The 19534-nt window shown below is 41.0% G+C and overlaps 1 protein-coding gene across 1 annotated transcript in view; it reads right to left on the bottom strand.

Annotated features, from left to right (window-relative positions):
• Positions 1-201: 201 nt before the first annotated feature.
• Positions 202-19534, bottom strand: part of LOC140464627 (general transcription factor 3C polypeptide 1) — a 67342-nt gene continuing 48009 nt past the window's right edge. Inside the window, exons 29-37 of the mRNA XM_072559948.1 lie at positions 19239-19332; positions 15405-15577; positions 14700-14984; positions 14045-14292; positions 11993-12279; positions 8381-9293; positions 6148-6205; positions 2415-2607; positions 202-621 (exon numbers count right to left, since the gene is read on the bottom strand). Coding sequence (XP_072416049.1) covers positions 412-621; positions 2415-2607; positions 6148-6205; positions 8381-9293; positions 11993-12279; positions 14045-14292; positions 14700-14984; positions 15405-15577; positions 19239-19332 — 2461 coding nt within the window. The 3' untranslated portion in view covers positions 202-411. The remainder of the gene's footprint in view (positions 622-2414; positions 2608-6147; positions 6206-8380; positions 9294-11992; positions 12280-14044; positions 14293-14699; positions 14985-15404; positions 15578-19238; positions 19333-19534) is intronic.

Raw genomic sequence — 19534 nt, 5'->3', positions numbered from 1 at the left:
TTATGTCAAAAGGTGTTAGACAAATGATTTGTTGTAGCTTGCAATTCTTTCAAGAGAGGCATTATTTGACTGTAAGATTCAACACACCATATCCATTTTGTTATGAGATTGTAAAAGCAGTTGGTGAAAATAAATGAGTAAATTGAAGCCAAATCATTGAATTCAAGAAAATGAGGTGCAAAACAAGTTGAAGAGCACAACTTGTAAAGGTTTAGTAAAAAGGTTTATTTCTTCACTCCCAACTTTAGTCCAGCATTATTGACCTTATATATTGGACTTCAGTTTTTTGATAAACTGCTCCATACAGTTAGGCAACTTTGGAATCTTCTGGGATCGTTCTTAGGAGTGGTCAGCACCAGTGAAGAAAATATCCTTCATTTAAGCAATAAAAAGAATTCTTAAACTGCTGTGTTATTGTATCCATTTGTTCCAGTTTGGTTCATGTGGAAAGACTTTGCCGAGTCTTAAAACACAGTCTATGGTAGGTTCGTAAAAAACTGTAAAACTGTCAGCCAATTTACAATGCTGCATCTCGGTAGCGCACGTGGGAGTAGAGAACAGGGACACAGGCTTGGTTTTGGTTAAGTAGCGCTTCCTAATGCAGCCGACGGTCTCCAGAGCCTGCGGGTGACAACAGAAATTCAAAAGGAGAAAACACCATTTCAACATTTAAAGTAGAAATTTAAGTTGAATTCCCGGTTAATAATGGGAAGTAGAAATATTACAACACTAAATTAAGACAAAATTGGAAGCAGAAAACAAACGTAACCCCAACATGCAAGAAAACAGACCTCCTGGACATTCAAAAGTCAATCTCGCAGTTTTTAGAACATAGAATATTACAGGCCCTTCGGCCCCTCAATGTTGTGCTGACCTGGGAACCAATCTGAAGCCCATCCAACTAAACTATTCCATTTTCATCCATATGTTTATCCAATGACCATTTAAATGCCCTTAAAGTTGGCGAGTCGACTCCTGTTGCAGGCCGGACATTTCACACCCTTACACTCTGAGTAATGAACATTGTAGGCTGAGCCTTTGTTGACTCCAATAAAATAATGACTAAAATAAAACTTAGCTTGCAGGTGTTTCACCAACTACTGCTGACAGGCGATGGTGAAAAATGTTTTCGACAAAGATACCGTGTCTTTTTCTACAGTGTTGTAAACTATATTCTATTTTTACAGGATTGGTTCAAGTCTTAAGTACCTCCAAATGACCATCGCCTTAAAAAAAAAACTGTAATGTGGAGGTGTCAGTGTTGGACTGGGATGGACAAAGTCAGAGGTCAATCAACACCAGATTATAGTCCAACAAGATTTATTTAAAATCACAAGCTTTCGGAGCATTGCACCTGGAGTATGCTTCCCTCTATTTCACCTGACGAAGAAGCAGCACTCCGAAAGCTTGCAATTTCAAATAAATCTGGTGTTGTGCGGCCTTGATTTTAAAAAAAGTTGGCAGAGTTATGGAATAATAAATCCATTTTTACATGACCTCTGCCTGATGGAGTTTGCCACACAGCTATAAATGGTAATACTCTTGGGGTTTACAAGTGTACAACTCAAGCAAACCAATTTGTTTGTAAACATAAGCGGAAGGTTTGAAGACTATTCCTTAACTAAATGTCTCTGATCTAAATCCGTTTTGCAGATGACTCAAGGCCCTGTGTCCAGTCTTTAAGATGGACATAAAATTCCAAGGAGATATTTCAAAGAATAGCAGGGGAATTACTCCAATGTCCTGGCTAATATTTATTTCTCTATTAACATCACTGAGGCAGATCACCTTCTCATTAACACATTGCTGTGGATGGCAATTTGCTGTGTGCAAACCTACATTTCCTCCATCACATTTACAAGATTTCAAAAGTGTTTCATTGGCTGTAAAGCAGTTTCAGATGCCCTGAGATTTGGAAGGGTGCTATATAAATGCAATTCTTCTGTTTTGTTTGCTCCTAAAGTCGGCTGTTACAGGCTCCTCCCCCAAGTCAAGGACTTTTTAAAATTCTTTTCATGAAAACATTGGGTTCTTTGGCTGCAAGTTTTGGCGAAGTGGAATCCAAAAAAACTGCCATCAAATTGAAACTATAAAACATAGAAATACAGAAACAACCCTACAAATGTCCTTGAAGCCCCATTATCTGTTGGCATCCAGAAGACTCAGAAGATTAATAATGGAAACTGGCCGATAATAAAACAAAAGTCCCCATCATGTAGGGGCACAAAAATAAATCTAATATAATTAAATTCAGCTCAAGTTTCATGTGCTGTAACTAGTTTCTTAACTTCTCATTGACAGGAGTTAATAGCATACTTGGCAATGAAGCTACAATTTATGCAAAAATTCTAATTAGGAAGGAACATCCCCTGCAATTCAAACTATACTCATATGCAAAATTAAACCATATTTACCTGCAATATTTCCAGGACAATGACAGGCTGTAGCACAGCATTATAATAACTTAACAGTTTCTGTTCTGTGATCCCAGGTTTTGTCATAATGTGATATAACATGGCTTCTATCATTCCTTTACAGACAGGTTTATTCAGGCTTCCATCAACAATCCTCCAGGGATGACAGACAAAACTAATCTTTTCATATTCACTGCAAGATTCGAGCAAAAACATAGTTATTCAATTAAAATCAGAGTTTCTGCAAAGACGATTAGTACGGTTAGTGTGATCAGCCTGTGCTTGTTCTGACTTACTGTTAAAGGAAAGAGAAACATAGGCATAGAATGATAGAAGATAGGAGCAGGAAGAGGCCATTCGGCCCCTTTGGGCCTGCTCCGCCATTCATCATGATCATGGCTGATTGTCCAACTCAATAGCCTAATGCTGCTTTCTCTCCATGACCTCTGATCCCATTCGTCCCAAGTGCTACATCCAGCTGCCTCTGGTCTACATTCAATGTTTTGTCATTAACTATTTCCAGTGGTAATGAATTCCACAGGCTCACCCACTCTCTGGGTGAAGATATGTCTCCTCATCTCTGTCCTAAATGGTCTGCCCCAAATCCTCAGAGTGAGACCCCTGGTTCTGGACTTCCTCCCCACATCTCCCTGTCTGGTCCTGTTTGAATTTTGTAAGTCTGTATGAGATCCTTCTCCCACTCATCTGAACTCCAGAGAAAACAATTCTAACCTAGTCAAGCTCTCCTCATACGTCAGTCCTGCCATCCACGGAATCAGCCTGGTAAACCTAAATAATTGAGATGGAGTTGACCCTCTGCACTTCCACTTGTAGAACCAGTGTTCAAATCAATCTCTCACTGATCCGATAAAAGCCTCTTACTAGGAGAGATCAAAATGTCACAGGAGATGTGGGCTGCTTCAATTCTGTTGGAAACAGGTCTGAATCCATGGCACTAAGCTGTCTACACTTCAGTTTTAAATGGCAATATCAGTTAGAGAGGACATGAGAGAAATGGTTAAGGGAGATATCAGCGTAATAGCAGACATTTTCCTGCGGTTGTGCCAAGAAATTGGAGGGCAAAATGTTTTGCATTTTGCTCATTCTACTCTTAACAATATTACCCAATACTCAGGTGATAGCAAAGGGTACAAAAATTCCTCTACTTCCCAGCACAGTTACTGGCCTGCAGGACAAGTCAAGAGCAATGCAGAATTTTCACGTGCATTGGCCACACAATGAAATCCAAATTTCAACTTTTCTGAATGAAATTCTGATTGAATGCCTGAAACAGTGTGACAGTTGTGTGTATTTCAAATCATCAGTGCTCCACCTGACTGGCCCTAGCTATTGAAAAGAGGTATTTTAGACCCTCATTAAGTTACACTTTCACCTGGGTCTCCTTTACTGAGCCTGGAGAATCCCATGATTAGACATTGTTTCCAAAATGCATTTGATAAGTTGCCACATCAAAGGCTGATGCATAAGTCATAAAGGGTATTGATATCAAGCATGGATCAAGGATTGGTTAACTAACAGGGATAAAGTAGGGATGAATGGACATTCTTTTAGGTTTGCAAGCTTTCATTAATGGAGTTATACTAGGACCAGTGCTGAGGTCTCAACAATTTACAAATCATGGATTTGATTTGGGTGAGGCTGCTAAACTGCTGGTTGGTAAATTTGCTGATGGCATCAATAGGATAGGTTGGAGATTAAGTTATTAAGACGAAGCAGAGAAAGGTTATAAAGGATTAAATGATTGGGCAAAAAATTGACCAATGTAGTATAAAGTTATTTTAAGATGAACTTATCCATTTGGGCAGAAAGAATGGTTTAGAGATGCCGATGTTGGACTGGGGTGGACAAAGTTAAACATCACACAACACCAGGTTATAATCCAACAGGTTTATTTGGAAGCACTAGCTTTCGGAGCAACGCTCCTTCATCAGGTCAACGACTTAATGAAGGAGCGACGCTCCAAAAGCTAGTGCTTCCAATTAAACCTGTTGGATTATAACCTGGTGTTGTGTGATTTTTAACTTGGCAGAAAGAATAGAATAGTAGTATAGTATTTAAAATAGAGAGAGATTGCAAAACTCAGTGACACAGAAGGATGTGAATACCCTGGTGCATGCATGACAAAAAGTTAGAATGCAGGTGCAGCAAGTGATTAGGAGGGTAAATGAAATGTCATTGTTTATTGCAAGAGGAATAAAATATTAAAGTATTCTTACTATAATTGTACAGGACATTAGCGAGATGATTTCTGGAATATTCTGTACAATAGGGGAGGTAGTGATCTTGTAGTATTATCGCTTGAGAGACCTGGGTAATGTTCTGCGGACCTAGGTTCAAATCCTGCCATAGCAGATGGTGAATTTTGAATTCAATAAAAATTCACTAAGAACCTAATAATGACATGGAACTGGTGTCAATTGTAGGAAAAACAATTTTTTCTATTCCTGGGAATAGATCTCAATCCCAGAAATCTCGGGTAACTCAATGGTTAGCACTGCTGCCTCACAGGGACCCAGGTTCGATTCCCATGTCAGGCGACTGTATGGAGTTTGCACATTCTCCCAGTGTCTGTATGGGTTTCCTCTGGGTGCTCCCGTTTCCTCCCACAATCTAAAGATGTGCAGGTTAGGTGAATTGGCCATGCTAAATTGCCCATAGTGATAGGTGCATTAGTCAGGGGTAAATATAGGCTAGGGGAATGGGTCTGGGTGGCTTACTCTTCAGAGGGTCAGTGTGGACTTGTTGGGCCAAAGGGCCTGTTTCCATTCTGTAGGGAAACTAATCTAATACTCTTTAGGGAAAGGAACATGTGATCCCAGACCCACAGCAATGTGGTTGACTTTTAACTGCCCTCTAGGAAATTAAGGATGCCCCATAAATGTGGCCTAGCCTGTGATGAATTGAATAGTCTCCTTAACAAAAACAATTGCCTTAGAAGCAATTCAGAGAATGTTCACTCAATTCATTCCTGGGATGAAGGGCTTATCTGATGAAGAAAGATATTGGACATATGAAAGGTGACCTTATTGAAACATAAGAGATCGGAGGGAATATTTCAGGAAGATCCTTCCTCAAGTATGGGAGGGTAAAATGAGGTGACATATTTTAAATAAAAGGAAAACCACTTACTCTTAAGACAGAGATGAGGAGAGATTTTTTCTAAGAGTTATTAGAGAATTGATTTCTTTTATCCAGAAGGTAGTGCAGGCTAGTTTTCTACATTTATTCAAGGTTGAGTTTTGGTAGTCAAGAGAGTGAAGGATTATCTTGTACAGTCTGCAAAGCAAAGCTGAGACCACAATCAGTTCAGTCATGATCTTACTGAATGCTGGAGCATTTTCAAAGGATTAAATAGTCTACTCTTGCTCCTAAACTCTGTGTTTCTATGTAGCTCCTTCTTACAGTCTGATTGGCAAGGTTGGCAAGATGCCACCTCTGGACTTGTCCTGAGATTCTGAGGTGTGGAGCAAGGTATAGAAGTCACCACTCAACGTGTCAGAATTTCCACAAGTGGTTACATTTCACAGCCTGTGATACAGCTTGAAGTTGGCAGCCTAATCATATGGGTCATTTCAGGCTAAACATAGTCAGGTGATCCAAATGAAATTTTGATAGGACTAGATACAGCACAAATGCATTTTCATTTTGCATTTCAGTTTTCTGATCGGATGTTTTTTTTCTCTTCGATTAACATGGAAACACCGTTGCTTACCTTTCTGATGGGGTTTGCACTGTGTTTTCCACCTTGACATTTTCAACTGTATCATCTCCTATACAGAGAGATTCAATTTAAAATGTGAATGCCCCTTGCAAAGAAAAAAAGCCCAAATGCACTCTCATGATTCATAATTAAGAACACACGTGTGCAATTCTGATTTTATCTTTTCATAATCTTATAAATTAAATCAGGAATTGAATATTTCCTGGTTTCTATTAAGCATAAGTATCAAAGGGAAAAATATATGTGCGTTAATACAGTAATTTGGCACTTGTGCATGGAAGAGAGGATAGGAGGAACCTGGGCATTTCCGACAGGCAGAGCATAAACAGCACCGAAGACAACAGTTACTGGATGTCATGTTTTGAGGGCTTTGTACAGTTAGTTGCGGAACACATTTGACCCAGTGCTTTTGGATTGGAAAAGCTAACCAATGAAAGGGAAAACAATAGTATTGTAGAGCTGTAGAGAATAGAAATAGACCCTTCGGCCAACCATATCAATGCTGACCAACAAACAGCAAATTGCAATAATCCCATGTACTTGCACTCAGTCCATAGCCTACTATGCTCAGGCATTTTAAATGCTTATCCAGATGCTTCTTAAATGTTGTGTGTGTACCTGCCTCCACCATACACCCAGACAGCAGGTTCCACATTTCTACCACCACCTGGGTGAAAAGAAAACTTTTCTCAGATCTCTTCCAAACCACTTACACCTTACCTTTAAACTTATGGCCCCTGGCAGGTACACACACAACATTTAAGAAGCATCTGGATAAGCATTTAAAATGCCTGAGCATAGTAGGCTATGGACTGAGTGCAAGTACATGGGATTATTGCAATTTGCTGTTTGTTGGTCAGCATTGATATGGTTGGCCGAAGGGTCTATTTCTATTCTCTACAGTTCTACAATACTATTGTTTTTCCTTTCATTGGTTAGCTTTTCCAATCCAAAAGCAGTGGGTCAAATGTGTTCAGCAACTAACTGTATAAAGCCTGCAAAACATGACATTCAGTAACTGTTGTCTTCGGTGCTGTTTATGCTCTGCCTGTCGGAAATGCCCAGGTTCCTCCTTACCCTCTCTTCCATGCACAAGTGCCAAATTACTGTATTAATGCACATATATTTTTCTCTTTGTTACTTATAGTTAACAGAAACCAAGAAATATTCAATTCCTGATCGGACATGGGGAAAAGATTCTCACGAGCCACTCTACAACTCTCATAATTCTGTATACCTCAAGTGAGGTCCTACCCCAACTCTCAGCCTCCTCTGCTCCAAGGAAAACAAACCCAGCCTATCCAGTGTCTCCTCATAACGGAAACTTTTCATCCCAGACAACATCCTGGTGAATCTCCTCTACACACTCTCCATTGCATTGTTATGTAAAATTGGGAGGTTTGAGGGATATGGGCCGGGTGCTGGCAGGTGGGACTAGATTGGGTTGGGATATCTGGTCGGCATGGACGAGTTGGACCGAAGGGTCTGTTTCTGTGCTGTATAACTCTACGACTCTTCTGCATTACTCACGCAAATTCAGTTCCTGCTGCAAAGTATGCTAAACAATTGCAATAAATGTGTAATTGTACTATGGTTTAGTTAAAGGTATTACCATCACTGTACAGTATGGGAGTTACAAGCACACAAAGGAATAGCAAAGCAAATTTGATTTCTCAAATTTGGTGACATGGACATTGGTTGAAGGAGAACAAAAGATTAAAAACAAAGGATCTTTAAGCTCTGCTCTACAATTTGTTTCCAAAATATATCTTTTATCTCAATTAAAAGTCTTGGTGAAAACAGCAGGCAGTCTGCCAATTACCCAAGAAATTGCAGTTCATCAAGGTCTGAACGTCAGGACTAACTCATCCCCCATCTCCTGTGGAGATCATGTACCTGATACTCTGTGAGGAGCAGAATGTGGATCATCATTGTGTTCCTATCACACTACTCGTGGCGCTGTCTGATGACTCATTGCTAGCTCTGTGGTGCTAGTTTATTAAGTATTGTAATATTCTGATTACTGATGAATAATATATTTAAAGAGGCTTAAAAGATACAAACATTAATACTGCAAATGTGAAGGAAGTTTCTCACTCCTCACCCCTTCACCACCAATACCTCAAGACAAAGCATACTGGCAAGCAGCACTGTAAAAGGCAATCAACTGAACATTCTGAAAAGCTGGGTTAGTTTCAAATAATAATGTCTAATATTTCTATACCTTCTCCCTGAAGCTTGGATCTGTCCTGATTCTTGCTTACATGAAGATTTTTGTCTAGCTGTAAATGTTCCTCTCGACAGACTGTAGAATTGTTTTCCTGAAGCTGAGCTTGTCCATCTGCATGTGGAATGGTTTCACTCTGACGCTCACTCACTCTGGACGTGTGTTGAGAAGATATCAGATCGTCATTTCCATCTTCTCTCATGGATGGTTCACCTGGTGGGCTGGATGTAGAAGAGACATTTGTATCTTTACTGTGACATGAAGAGCTAAGTAGCTCACTGTTTCCCTCCTTATTCTGGTCTTCATCCCAACCACGCTCAGAATCTGCCTCTCCGGGTCTACTCTCTTGTTGCAGAGACTTTGTTTGTTTCTGCCCCGTCTGAGTTTGAGGCAAGCTGGCTTTTGGCTCACCCACTGTGCTGTCTACAGGCTGTCCCCTGACTGAGGAATCACAGCTCAACTCAGAAGACTCAACGTCTTGACGAGGTATTTTACTCGGAGGCTCGTGTTCAAGTATTTCACTTTCAACTTTCTCGATGGTCCTTTTTATACTTCCAGTCAGTGTCTGTGCATTACTTATGTCAACAGCTTCATTCGGTACTGTAGTGGGCTCCAGTCTGTGCTGCTCAGCTTTGATCTCCATACCAGTTGTGTTGGGATTAGGTTTTGTATTGTCGTTGTATCCTTCAGCGTCCCCTGTACTTTCCACTATGATCTTTGCACTGGATTCTGAATGGTTTATATGGGTATTATGTTTGGAACCCACATCCACAGGACTCTCTGACTCCGTTTTCATGATACTTTTCCGTACATGGAATGGATGAAGCAGCCATGGGCTAGCATGGGTTATGGCAGCCAGCCGTGCTGCTGAGCCACCAACTTCCACCATTTGGTCCAACGCAATCAAATCCTGAAAGATGGGAGAAATTTTGTGCTGAATTAAGCTTCTTTAGGAACAACTGGAAAAATGACTTTCGTCAAGCTGTTACCAAATTATAAAATTACCCTTTGAGCTGTAACTCTCACTCAACATTTTAAACTGTAAAGAAAGCTTTTTCTGAAATTATTAAATTGACTTATCTTTGCCACTACTCTGCCACCGCCAACCATACCCTTTTGGCCTAGGTCTGGAAAGCATTCCTTAAATTTTTCCCTTTAAGAAAAAGAATTATTATATAACACAATTATAACATTTGAAAGGCATCTGGATGGGTATATGAAGAGGAAGGGTTTAGAAGGATATTGTCCAAGTGCTGGCAAATGGGACTAGATTAGGTTGGGATGTCTGGTTGGCATGGATGAGTTGGACCAAAGGGTCTGTTGCTGTGTTGTACAGCTCTATGACCTTATCCCAACCACCAGATGTTTCAAAGAGCTTTACAGCAAATTAAACACTCTGAATCATACTAACTGCTGTAATGTAGCAAACAGGGTCACTAATTTGCTTACAACAAATTCTCACAGATAGAAAGGACCAGAAAATCTGTTATTGTGCTATTGATTAAGAAATAAATATTGACCAGGTCACCAGACAGAACTATCTTGCTCTAATGAGGTCTTTTACATGCACTTGAGCAGACTGATGGCGCCTCAGTTTAATGTCTTATCATGCAGACAGTAGTGCAGCAGGAAGTGCTGCAGCATGTTCTTGCTGAAATTACTCACATCCTGGAATCGGATTTGAAATCAGCACTCTGAGTTGCATGGCTCTACCAGCTGAGCCATGGCTGACATGGCTAAAACAGTACTTGGGGATCTATCAAACTTTTGGACATTTGTCCAAGAAGATCCTTATCCAATTTGGAGTCAAATGGTGATATATAATGCTCCTGCAAAGCCTTTGGGAAATGTGACTATGCTAAGAGGCACTGCATGCTTCAAGTTGCTGCCGTTTTGAGTGTCTATTTTGCCCTCATTGGCATTATCAGGATTCTTCCAAAATTGAAAGTGCCCGAAGTAAACATTACTAAAAAGAGACACAAAGCTGAGGCTTTTCACTCTGCACTCAACCTTAGCTAGCTGATTAACCACAGACCGGGCCGATACATCTGACAACTCAGGGTATTGCCATGGGTAATGTCACAGGATTTGTAGAATCAGCATTTATTTGGTCACGTACATGGTTTCATGAACTTGGCATCTTATGCAATTGAGTTCAGTTTTAACACCACCACATACACACAAATAAATGGTGTAGCCATGGGATCGCGTCTTGGCCCAGCTCTTGTAAACATCGTCATTGGTTACCATGAGAAGTACCTTTGACAGAATGACAATGACCCTTCTACCCCTGCATACTTCTGACATCAAATCCTCTTCAAAGCTCCTGAGGAGTCAGAGATGTACAGCATAGAAACAGACCCTTCAGTTCAACTCGTCTACGCCGACCAGATATCCTATAATCTAATCTCATTTGCCAGCACCCGGCCCATATCCCTTTAAACCATCCCTATTCACATACCTATCCAGATGCCTTTTAAATGTGTAATTGTACCAGTCTCCACCACTTCCTCTGGCAACTCATTCCATACACGCACCATCCTTTACGTGAGAAAGTTGCCCCTTCGGTCCCTTTTAATTTTTTCACCTCTCACCCTAAACCTATGCCCTCTAGTTCTGGATTCTCCCTACCCAGGGAAAAGACCTTGCCCCTCGTGATTTTATAAGCCTCTATAACGGTCACCCCTCAGCCTCCGATGCTCCAGTGAAAACAGCCCCAGCCAGTGCAACCTCTCCCTATAGCTCAAATCCTCCAACCCTGGCATCACCCTTGTATATCTTTTCTGAACGCTTTCAGGTTTCACAACAACCTTCCAATAGGAGGGAGACCAGAATTGCACACAATATTCCAAAAAATGGCCTAACCAATGTCCTGCAAAGCTGCAGCATGACCTCCCAACTCCTACGCTCAATGCTCTGTCCAATTAAGGAAAACATACCAAACGCCTTCTTCACTAACCTATGTATCTGTGACTCCACTTTCAAGGAACTATGAACCTACACTCTAAGGTCTCTTTGTTCAGCAACACTCCCTAGGACCAGACCATTAAGTATTTAAGTCCTGCTAAAATTTGCCTTTCCAAAATGCTGCACCTCGCATTTATCTAAGTTAAACTCTATCTGCCATTCCTCAGCCCAGTGGCCATCTGATCAAGACTGGTTGTAATCTGAGGTAACCTTCACTGTCCACTACACCTCTAATTTTGGTGTCATCTGCAAACTGACTAACTGCCTCCGATGTCCACATCCAAATCATTTACGTAAATGACAAAAAACAGTGGACCCAGCACCTTGTGGCACACCACTGGTCACAGGCCTCCAGTCTGAAAGGCAACCCTCCACCACCACCCTCTGCCTTCCACCTTCAAGCCAGTTCCATAATGAACTTGAAACATTAACTGTTTCTCTCTCCTTAGATGCAGCCAGATCTGAATTTCTCCAGCATTCAGTGTTTGCTACACTCCTGACTTATGCCTTGTAGTGTTTGAACAGGCCATGGAGAGTCAGGAGGAGAGATATGTGTAGGCTAGGATTTCTTTATACAAGAACATTTACTCACAAGCAATTACAGAAATGCCCCTAAGACAATATTTTGTATGTAAAACAAACCTGCAAATACTGCTTTAAGGTCTTGGTTCTTCCCTTTTGTACCTCTTCATAGTGAGCAAAGGTCTTGCCTAGTTCCACTGTCTCAATCCCAAAGGAAGAGGAGGCTTCAACTTCACGTGAGATTTCCAGAATAGCTGTCAAGTCCTCAGGACTGTATTTGAGCTCCTCCACAAATTGCTTTTGAATGTTCTCTCCAACATATGCATCGATGCTGGGTCTCAACAGTTTTGTGAATGAAGCAGGAAGAGCATCTGGCCCCAAAGCAGTTTGGAAGAAATCAGCTGAACCTGGTTTGAGAGAGACCAGGGTATTAAAAATAGTCAGAGTTTAACTGCATTTATCAAAACAATTACCATAGAAATGCAAACTCTTCAGAAACAACTAATTTTGGAGAAAAAAATAACATGTAACATTAGATTCTGAAGGAAATAATGAACTATGAATAAAATTGCTCAAAACAAGTGATACAAATGCAGCATAAGAAATATGATTTTGAGAACTGTAGTGAGAAACTTATAATGCACGGGAGACAATGCACTGGATCATGAGGTTGATGCTGCTGGTATCATTCCGGTATACCTGCACAGCACTCAAACAGGAAGTGAGGACCTCCTCCTCACCGTCCCATTCTCTGCTTCAGTTGCCACTCTGCTAGTTTCCATCTCCGGTCACCATCCCCTTACTGACGGGCGGTGCCCAGTGTAGGCCAAGAAACAAAACTTAACAAAACTATTTATTGCAATAGTTCCAAACAGGTGGAAGTGGAGATTTAACTGCCGAGGACACACTAAATGAGCGGTGCAGCTATAAAGTTTAGGAACATGGTAATGATGCATATGTTTGAAAAACAAAATGCATTAGCAACATGGCCAGTTTAGAAATAAAGAAATGAGTCACTGTTAAAATCAATCTGTTTTAATTCAAGATCATCAGCTTTGATGGTGCATTTAAATGAAATTCAGGGTCATAGTTTTTAAAATAGTGCGACTATGTGCATGGTGAGCGTGTGCCCTCTGCAATTATAGGATAAATAGACAAAGTCTTTTCCCTGGGGTCAGAGAGTCCAGAACTAGAGGGCATAGGTTTAGGGTGAGAGGGGAAAGATTTAAGATGGACCTAAGGGGCAACTTTTTCACGCAGAGGGTGGTAAGTGTATGGAATCAGCTGCCAGAGGATGTGGTGGAGGCTGGTACAATTGCAACATTTAAGAGGCATTTGGATGGGTATTTGAATAGGAAAGGTTTGAAGGGACATGGGGCGGGCGCTGGCAGGTGGGACTAGATTGGGTTGGGATATCTGGTTGGCATGGACAGGTTGGACCGAAGGGTCCGTTTCCATGCTGTACATCTCTATGACTCTATAATTACATCAGCAGCAAATGCAACCAAAAACTTACTGTTGCATTTGACTGTAACTGTACACTCACTTCTTGAAAAGACTGAATTGAAACTACTTAGGATTAGTTGCAAGGACTCAGTTTAAAACTCTCAATTATTGAGTTTGAACAATAATACAGTTTCACTGTGCATGATCCTACTGTACAAGCAAAATATGGAACATATATTATCTCACAGGATGCAGTAAATTCTTACTACTAACTTGTTCATTATAATTAGACTATTTCAGTTGATTCAGTGTAGCCTGTGAAGCAAGAAAACCTCAAAGCTTTTGCAATTCGGTTTAATAAATATTACTAATACATCTGATTCCACCTGTCTCTCTACCAGCAAGTGCTGCAAATGCAGTCGTTGGCTTGCTGAGGTAACATCTGACATTTTAATGCTTGGATCAGACCAAAAACTGCAGAATTCACAACACTGACAGGAATACTGTTAGCAAAAGCATTCCCTTCCACTGAACTTGAGCAGGGAATATTAGAACTTCAGTTCAACATCACGTGCACAAGGTGAGAAGTTAAGTACTGAGTCAGAAATAACTAAAAAAGTGGGGAAAACAGAAATGGATGTATGTTAGAAATGACAGTGAGATATTATTCAAGTTGACAGATTCAATTGCTATGATGTCACAAGAAATAACATGACGACGACTCACCACCAGGGGTACTCAAGCATCCATGGACTGGTGTTGAGCGGACTTTTAACCTCACTTGACAGGAGTTGACTACAATGTTGTCATTGGGGTTGAGGTTGCGTGTGCTCACAATGCCTGGTGCATAATAACCTCTCATCAACAAGTAATTAGTATGCGAAGCTTGAGGAGCCTTCACTTCAAATTTGGGTTTGCTTCCAGTTTCGTCCAGATCATCATCCTCATAATCATCAATGCCTTCCTTCCCCAACCTAAAAAATACCAAATCAGAGAATAAACAATCCTCCTCTTACAACTATCAATTTGAGGATCAAACCATTCTACTTGAGCGAGTGCAAGAAAAATATTTTGAAAAAGAAAATTGAGGGACAAATCTACCCAGCAATAAGTAGCTCACACTTTCCCCAATTCTCACTCCGTCCATTAATTTTATCTGAGTTTTGTGAAATGGCAAAATGACGTGTGCCCACAATAATAAAACAAAAAAAAATTAATACACTTCCATATCAAATGTGTTCATTAAGCCACACATTTAACTTCTTTACATGTTGCCTATAATTGGACAATATTTTGCACAGAGGTGTTGGGGGCAAGTTCGGAGGTGGGGCTGGGGGTGGGTGTGGAAGAGACAACGATTATAATGACTAGATCCCTTTACCTTTTTATCACTTCATTGTCTACAAGCGTGCTGTCCACAACCACAATCTGCTCAGGTATCGAGACGTGGAAAGAGAGCAGACCGAGGATAAATAAGGATATGGTAGCCACACAGTAGCCACCATTTCCGTCCAGAGGGTAGGTGACCATTTCTGTCTCAGCAGGTGTCTCTTTATCTTGGAATGAAAAGGTGTTGGGGAGATCAGCCTCGCCTGCATTCTTCAACTTTTGTACAAAATTATATGATTCCGAACAAATGTTGCTGGGAAATCGCCACATGAAGTTCCTGTAACAAATCATCCAGATCGAACATTACAAAATGCTGAAGAATCACTGAATGCAAAATGAAGACATCAACCAGGCAGCAAGGGTTGTTTTATGATAATTACACTGATTTCCCTTTTGCAGAACTTATGTTACCCAATTCTTGACCTACACAGCAGTTCAACACGGAAAACCTTTGAACAGAACCACACTGCACTTTCAAAAAAATTTTAATTGAACATTATTCCACAAATAGGAAAACAGATGCTCAAAAATAAAAGTTCTTAATGCACAAAGAGTAAATCACCTGGACTAAATCCAGTGACACTGCTCAGTTACTGCTGCTGTTGCAAAATCAATACCTCACACAAAGTGTCATAAGAAGTTAAACTGACAGGTATTTGGAGTTTAGCAGCTTTATTTTAAACATTTCAGTCCTGACCTGTAGTATGCCTGAGATAACTGATAAGACATTGGTGCGAAGGGCAATGCTCGACTCTTCTTGGGACCCAAGGCTTTGCTGACCCTGCGACGGTTTACCAAGCTTCGCTGTTGAAACTCGAGAAACACTTTCACCAGTACTTCATCCTTGTATTGTTTGTAGAGGTGAAAAGTCTAGGGAAATAACAGTTTTACACAAAATTACTAATGCTCAGTTTAAACTAAACAAAACTTCGGATTCATCACCAGTTTCAAAATTTAGAATCAAAGTATCGTAATTATTAGCAGCAAGGAACCTAGGCGAAGTGAGTACTGCAGAAGCTGCAAGGAACCCAGCCTATTTGGCTGGGTCTATTAAGCCATTACACATCATCTTCTTAAATACATTTCTCATTTCTAAACCTTTAAGTTCTTTGTACCATGTCAAAAAGAGAGCAGAGAAAAGTCAAACACAAACAAGTACAGGGGCCCCTGCATTTTACAGAACCGCAGGATTTTATTTTCCCAGTGGAAGGCAACCGTTTCATCCTCTCGATACATGGGATCTAGGTGTCACTGGCAATGTCTAGCACTTATTGCCCATCCTCAAACTGTCCTTAAAAAGCAGAAGTGCCTTGGCTTCTTACATTTTACTGTGGTGCCATTTCAGAGAACAGTTATACAAGTCAGCAAGTTCAGGCCAAGCAAGAATGGCAAATGTTTTCCTTAAATGACTTTGGTCAACCAGATGGGTTTGTATAAACAACAGCCCAGTCACTGCATGGTTACCATTACTAATGACTACATTTTTACTTCAGATTTATTACTTAATTGAACTTAAAATCCTGGTCTTATGGTGCCTTTTGAACTTATGACTCTAGAATCCAGTCCTCAGGATTATTAGACCTGTTCTGTAAACATTATATTACCGTTCCCATTTAGCCCATTCAGCAAAATAGACATAAAATGAATTACACCTTGCAATGCTAATAGAAAGAAGTGCTCAGTCTAGATACTCAATTATTACTGCCTATGATTTAACCTCTGATTTTTACATTTTGTCACAGTGAGCACAGTTTGCATTGTGAAAGACTGCCAATGGGGTCAATGCCAAACAGCAACATCATAACGGAGCTCCAGCCAGATCTCACATTAGGACTGCCATCTCCAAGCTAGACCAGGAATGTTGACAATTTGCTTATCGTGTAGAGATAGCTCTGCACAATCCGTGACTTAGAGTCATAGAGATGTACAGCACGGAGACAGACCCTTCGGTCCAACTTGTCCATGCCGACCAGATATCCAACCCAATCTAGTCCCACCTGCCAGCACCCGGCCCATATCCCTCTAAACCCTTCCTATTCATATACCAATCCATATGCCTTTTAAATGTTGCAATTGTACCAGCCTCCACCACATCCTCTGGCAGCTCATTCCATACACGTACCACCCTCCGAATGAAAACGTTGCCCTTTAAGTCTCTTTTATATCTTTCCCCTCTCACCTTAAACCTATGCCCTCTAGTTCTGAAGTCCTCTATCCAAGGAAAAAGACCTTGTCTACTTACCCTTTCCATGCCCCTCATGATTTTATAAACCTCTATAAACCTCAACCTCCGATGCTCCAGGGAAAACAGCCCCAGCCAAATCAATCTTTCCCGATAGCTCAAATCCTCTAACCCTGGCAACATCCTTGTAAATCTTTTCTGAACCCTTTCAAGTTTCATAACATCTTTCCGATAGGAAGGAGACCAGAATTGCACGCAATATTCCAACAGTGGCCTCACCAATGTCCTGTACAGCTACAACATGACCTCCCAACTCCTGTACTCGATACTCTGACCAATAAAGGAAAGCATACCAAATGCCTTCTTCACTATCCTAGCTACCTGTGACTCCACTTTCAAGGAGCTATGAACCTGCACTCCAAGGTCTCTTTGTTCAGCAACACTCCCTAGGACCTTACCATTAAGTGCATAAGTCCTGCTAAGATTTGCTTTCCCAAAATGCAACACTCTTCACTTATCTAAATTAAATTCCATCTGACACTCCTCAGCCCATTGGCCCATCTGATCAAGATCCCGTTGTAATCTGAGGTAACCTTCTTTGCTGTCCACTACACCTCCAATTTTGGTGTCAGCTGCAAATTTACTAAGTATACCTCTTATGTTCACATCCAAATCATTTACATAAATGATGAAAAGTAGTGGACCCAATATTGATCCTTGTGGCACTCTACTTGTCACAGGTCTCCAGTCTGAAAAACATCCCTTCACCACCACCCTCTGTCTTCTACCTTTGAGCCAGTTCTGTATCCAAATGACTAGTTCTACCTGTATTCTAAGAGATCTAACCTTGCTAACCATGGAGAACCTTGTCGAACGCCTTACTAAAGTCCATATAGATCAGGTCTAATGCTCTGTCCGCATCAATCCTCTTTGTTACTTCTTCAAAAATCTCAATCAAGTTTGTGAGACATGATTTCCCACACACAATGCCATGCTGACTATCCCTAATCAGTCCTTGCCTTTCCAAATACATGCACATCCTATCCCTCAGGATTCCCTCCAACAACTAGCCTACCACCGACATCTGGCTGACCGACATCATTGTTCCCTGGCTTGTCCTTACCACCCTTCTTAAACAGTGGCACCATGTTAGCCAACCTCCAGTCTTCCGGCACCTCACCTGTGACTATTGATGATACATTAGCTAACCACATTCCTGATGAAGAGTTTATGCTCGAAATGTCGACTCTCCTGCTCCTCAGATGCTGCCTGACCAGCTGTGCTTTTCCAGCAGCACACCTTTTGACTCTGATTAGATTAGATTACTTACAGTGTGGAAACAGGCCCTTCGGCCCAACAAGTCCACACCGACCCGCCGAAGCGCAACCCACCCCCATACATTTACCCCTTCAACTCACACTACGGGCAATTTAGCCTGGCCAATTCACCTAAGCTACACGTTTTTGGACTGTGGGAGGAAACCGGAGCACCCGGAGGAAACCCACGGAGACACGGGGAGAATGTGCAAACTCCACACAGTCAATCGCCTGAGGCGGGAATTGAACCCAGGTCTGTGGCCTTGTGAGGCAGCAGTGCGAACCACTGTGCCACCGTGCTGCCCACTCCAGCATCTGCAGTCCTCACTTTCTCTTAACCTCCTGCACCAGCTAACTGTTGATGGAGCAGCTGCATTTTAAACTAATGCTTTATTCAATAGGTAGCAATCAGCACTGGTACAAGGACATTGATTGATAGTCCAGATAGGTTTAGCAGTGGTGCCTTTCATATCTCATTAAACTATAGCTCAATTGATAGTACATTAGCCTGAGTCGCATGATTCCAGGTTCAAGTCCGACACCTGGGTTCGAGTACAAAAATCAAGGCTGATAGTCCAGTGCAGTATTGAGGGAGTGTTGCATTTTCAAAGGTGCTGGGTTTTGGACAAGACCAAGTTAATCCAGTGCTCATTTGCCCTCTGATTTGTTAAGAGGTGCCCAGAACTTACTTCTTAATTAACATTATCTTTCAGCAAATATAACACATACAGATCATCCTGCTAATTACCATGTTTGCTGTTTGTGGAGATTCTATGCACAGTTTGGCTTCTGTGCTTCCTACAATACAACAGTGACTAGTCTTCAAAAGCACAAGAGCTAGAAAATGCTTTGATGCATCATATGCTTATCTGAGGCACTGTATAAATGCAAGTCTTCATCTTACTTGAAAGATTATTTATTTTATAGCCTGACAAAAGGTCTGATACAAAATTAAAAACATCCACTGAAAAGGCTGCATTTATTAAAATCAGGTAAATTTGAAGGAGGTGCACTCCCTCAGTTACATAGATACCTGAAAAGATTGGCAAGATTTCATCTGTGTATCAGAGAGAGCCAGCGTGCTCTGAATGAAATTCTGCAGGACCAAGTAATGAATATCATCAATGCTACAAAAGAAAAAAATGAAGTAAACTTCCTTCACATCCAGGATAGTTTAACATCCAGTACATTTTCATTGCAGAACAACTCAATCTCTATGTTTGGTTTGTTAACAAGAGGCTGCAGCGAATGAACTAATACGAGTGATATGCTCTGTACTAAATTCAAACTCTTGTTGTGGCTTTCAAAAATTTGGTTCATATCATTGCC

The sequence above is a fragment of the Chiloscyllium punctatum genome, chromosome 40 (assembly GCF_047496795.1).
Source record: "Chiloscyllium punctatum isolate Juve2018m chromosome 40, sChiPun1.3, whole genome shotgun sequence".
Lineage (NCBI taxonomy): Eukaryota > Metazoa > Chordata > Chondrichthyes > Orectolobiformes > Hemiscylliidae > Chiloscyllium > Chiloscyllium punctatum.
This window is presented reverse-complemented; position numbering and strand designations above follow the sequence as displayed.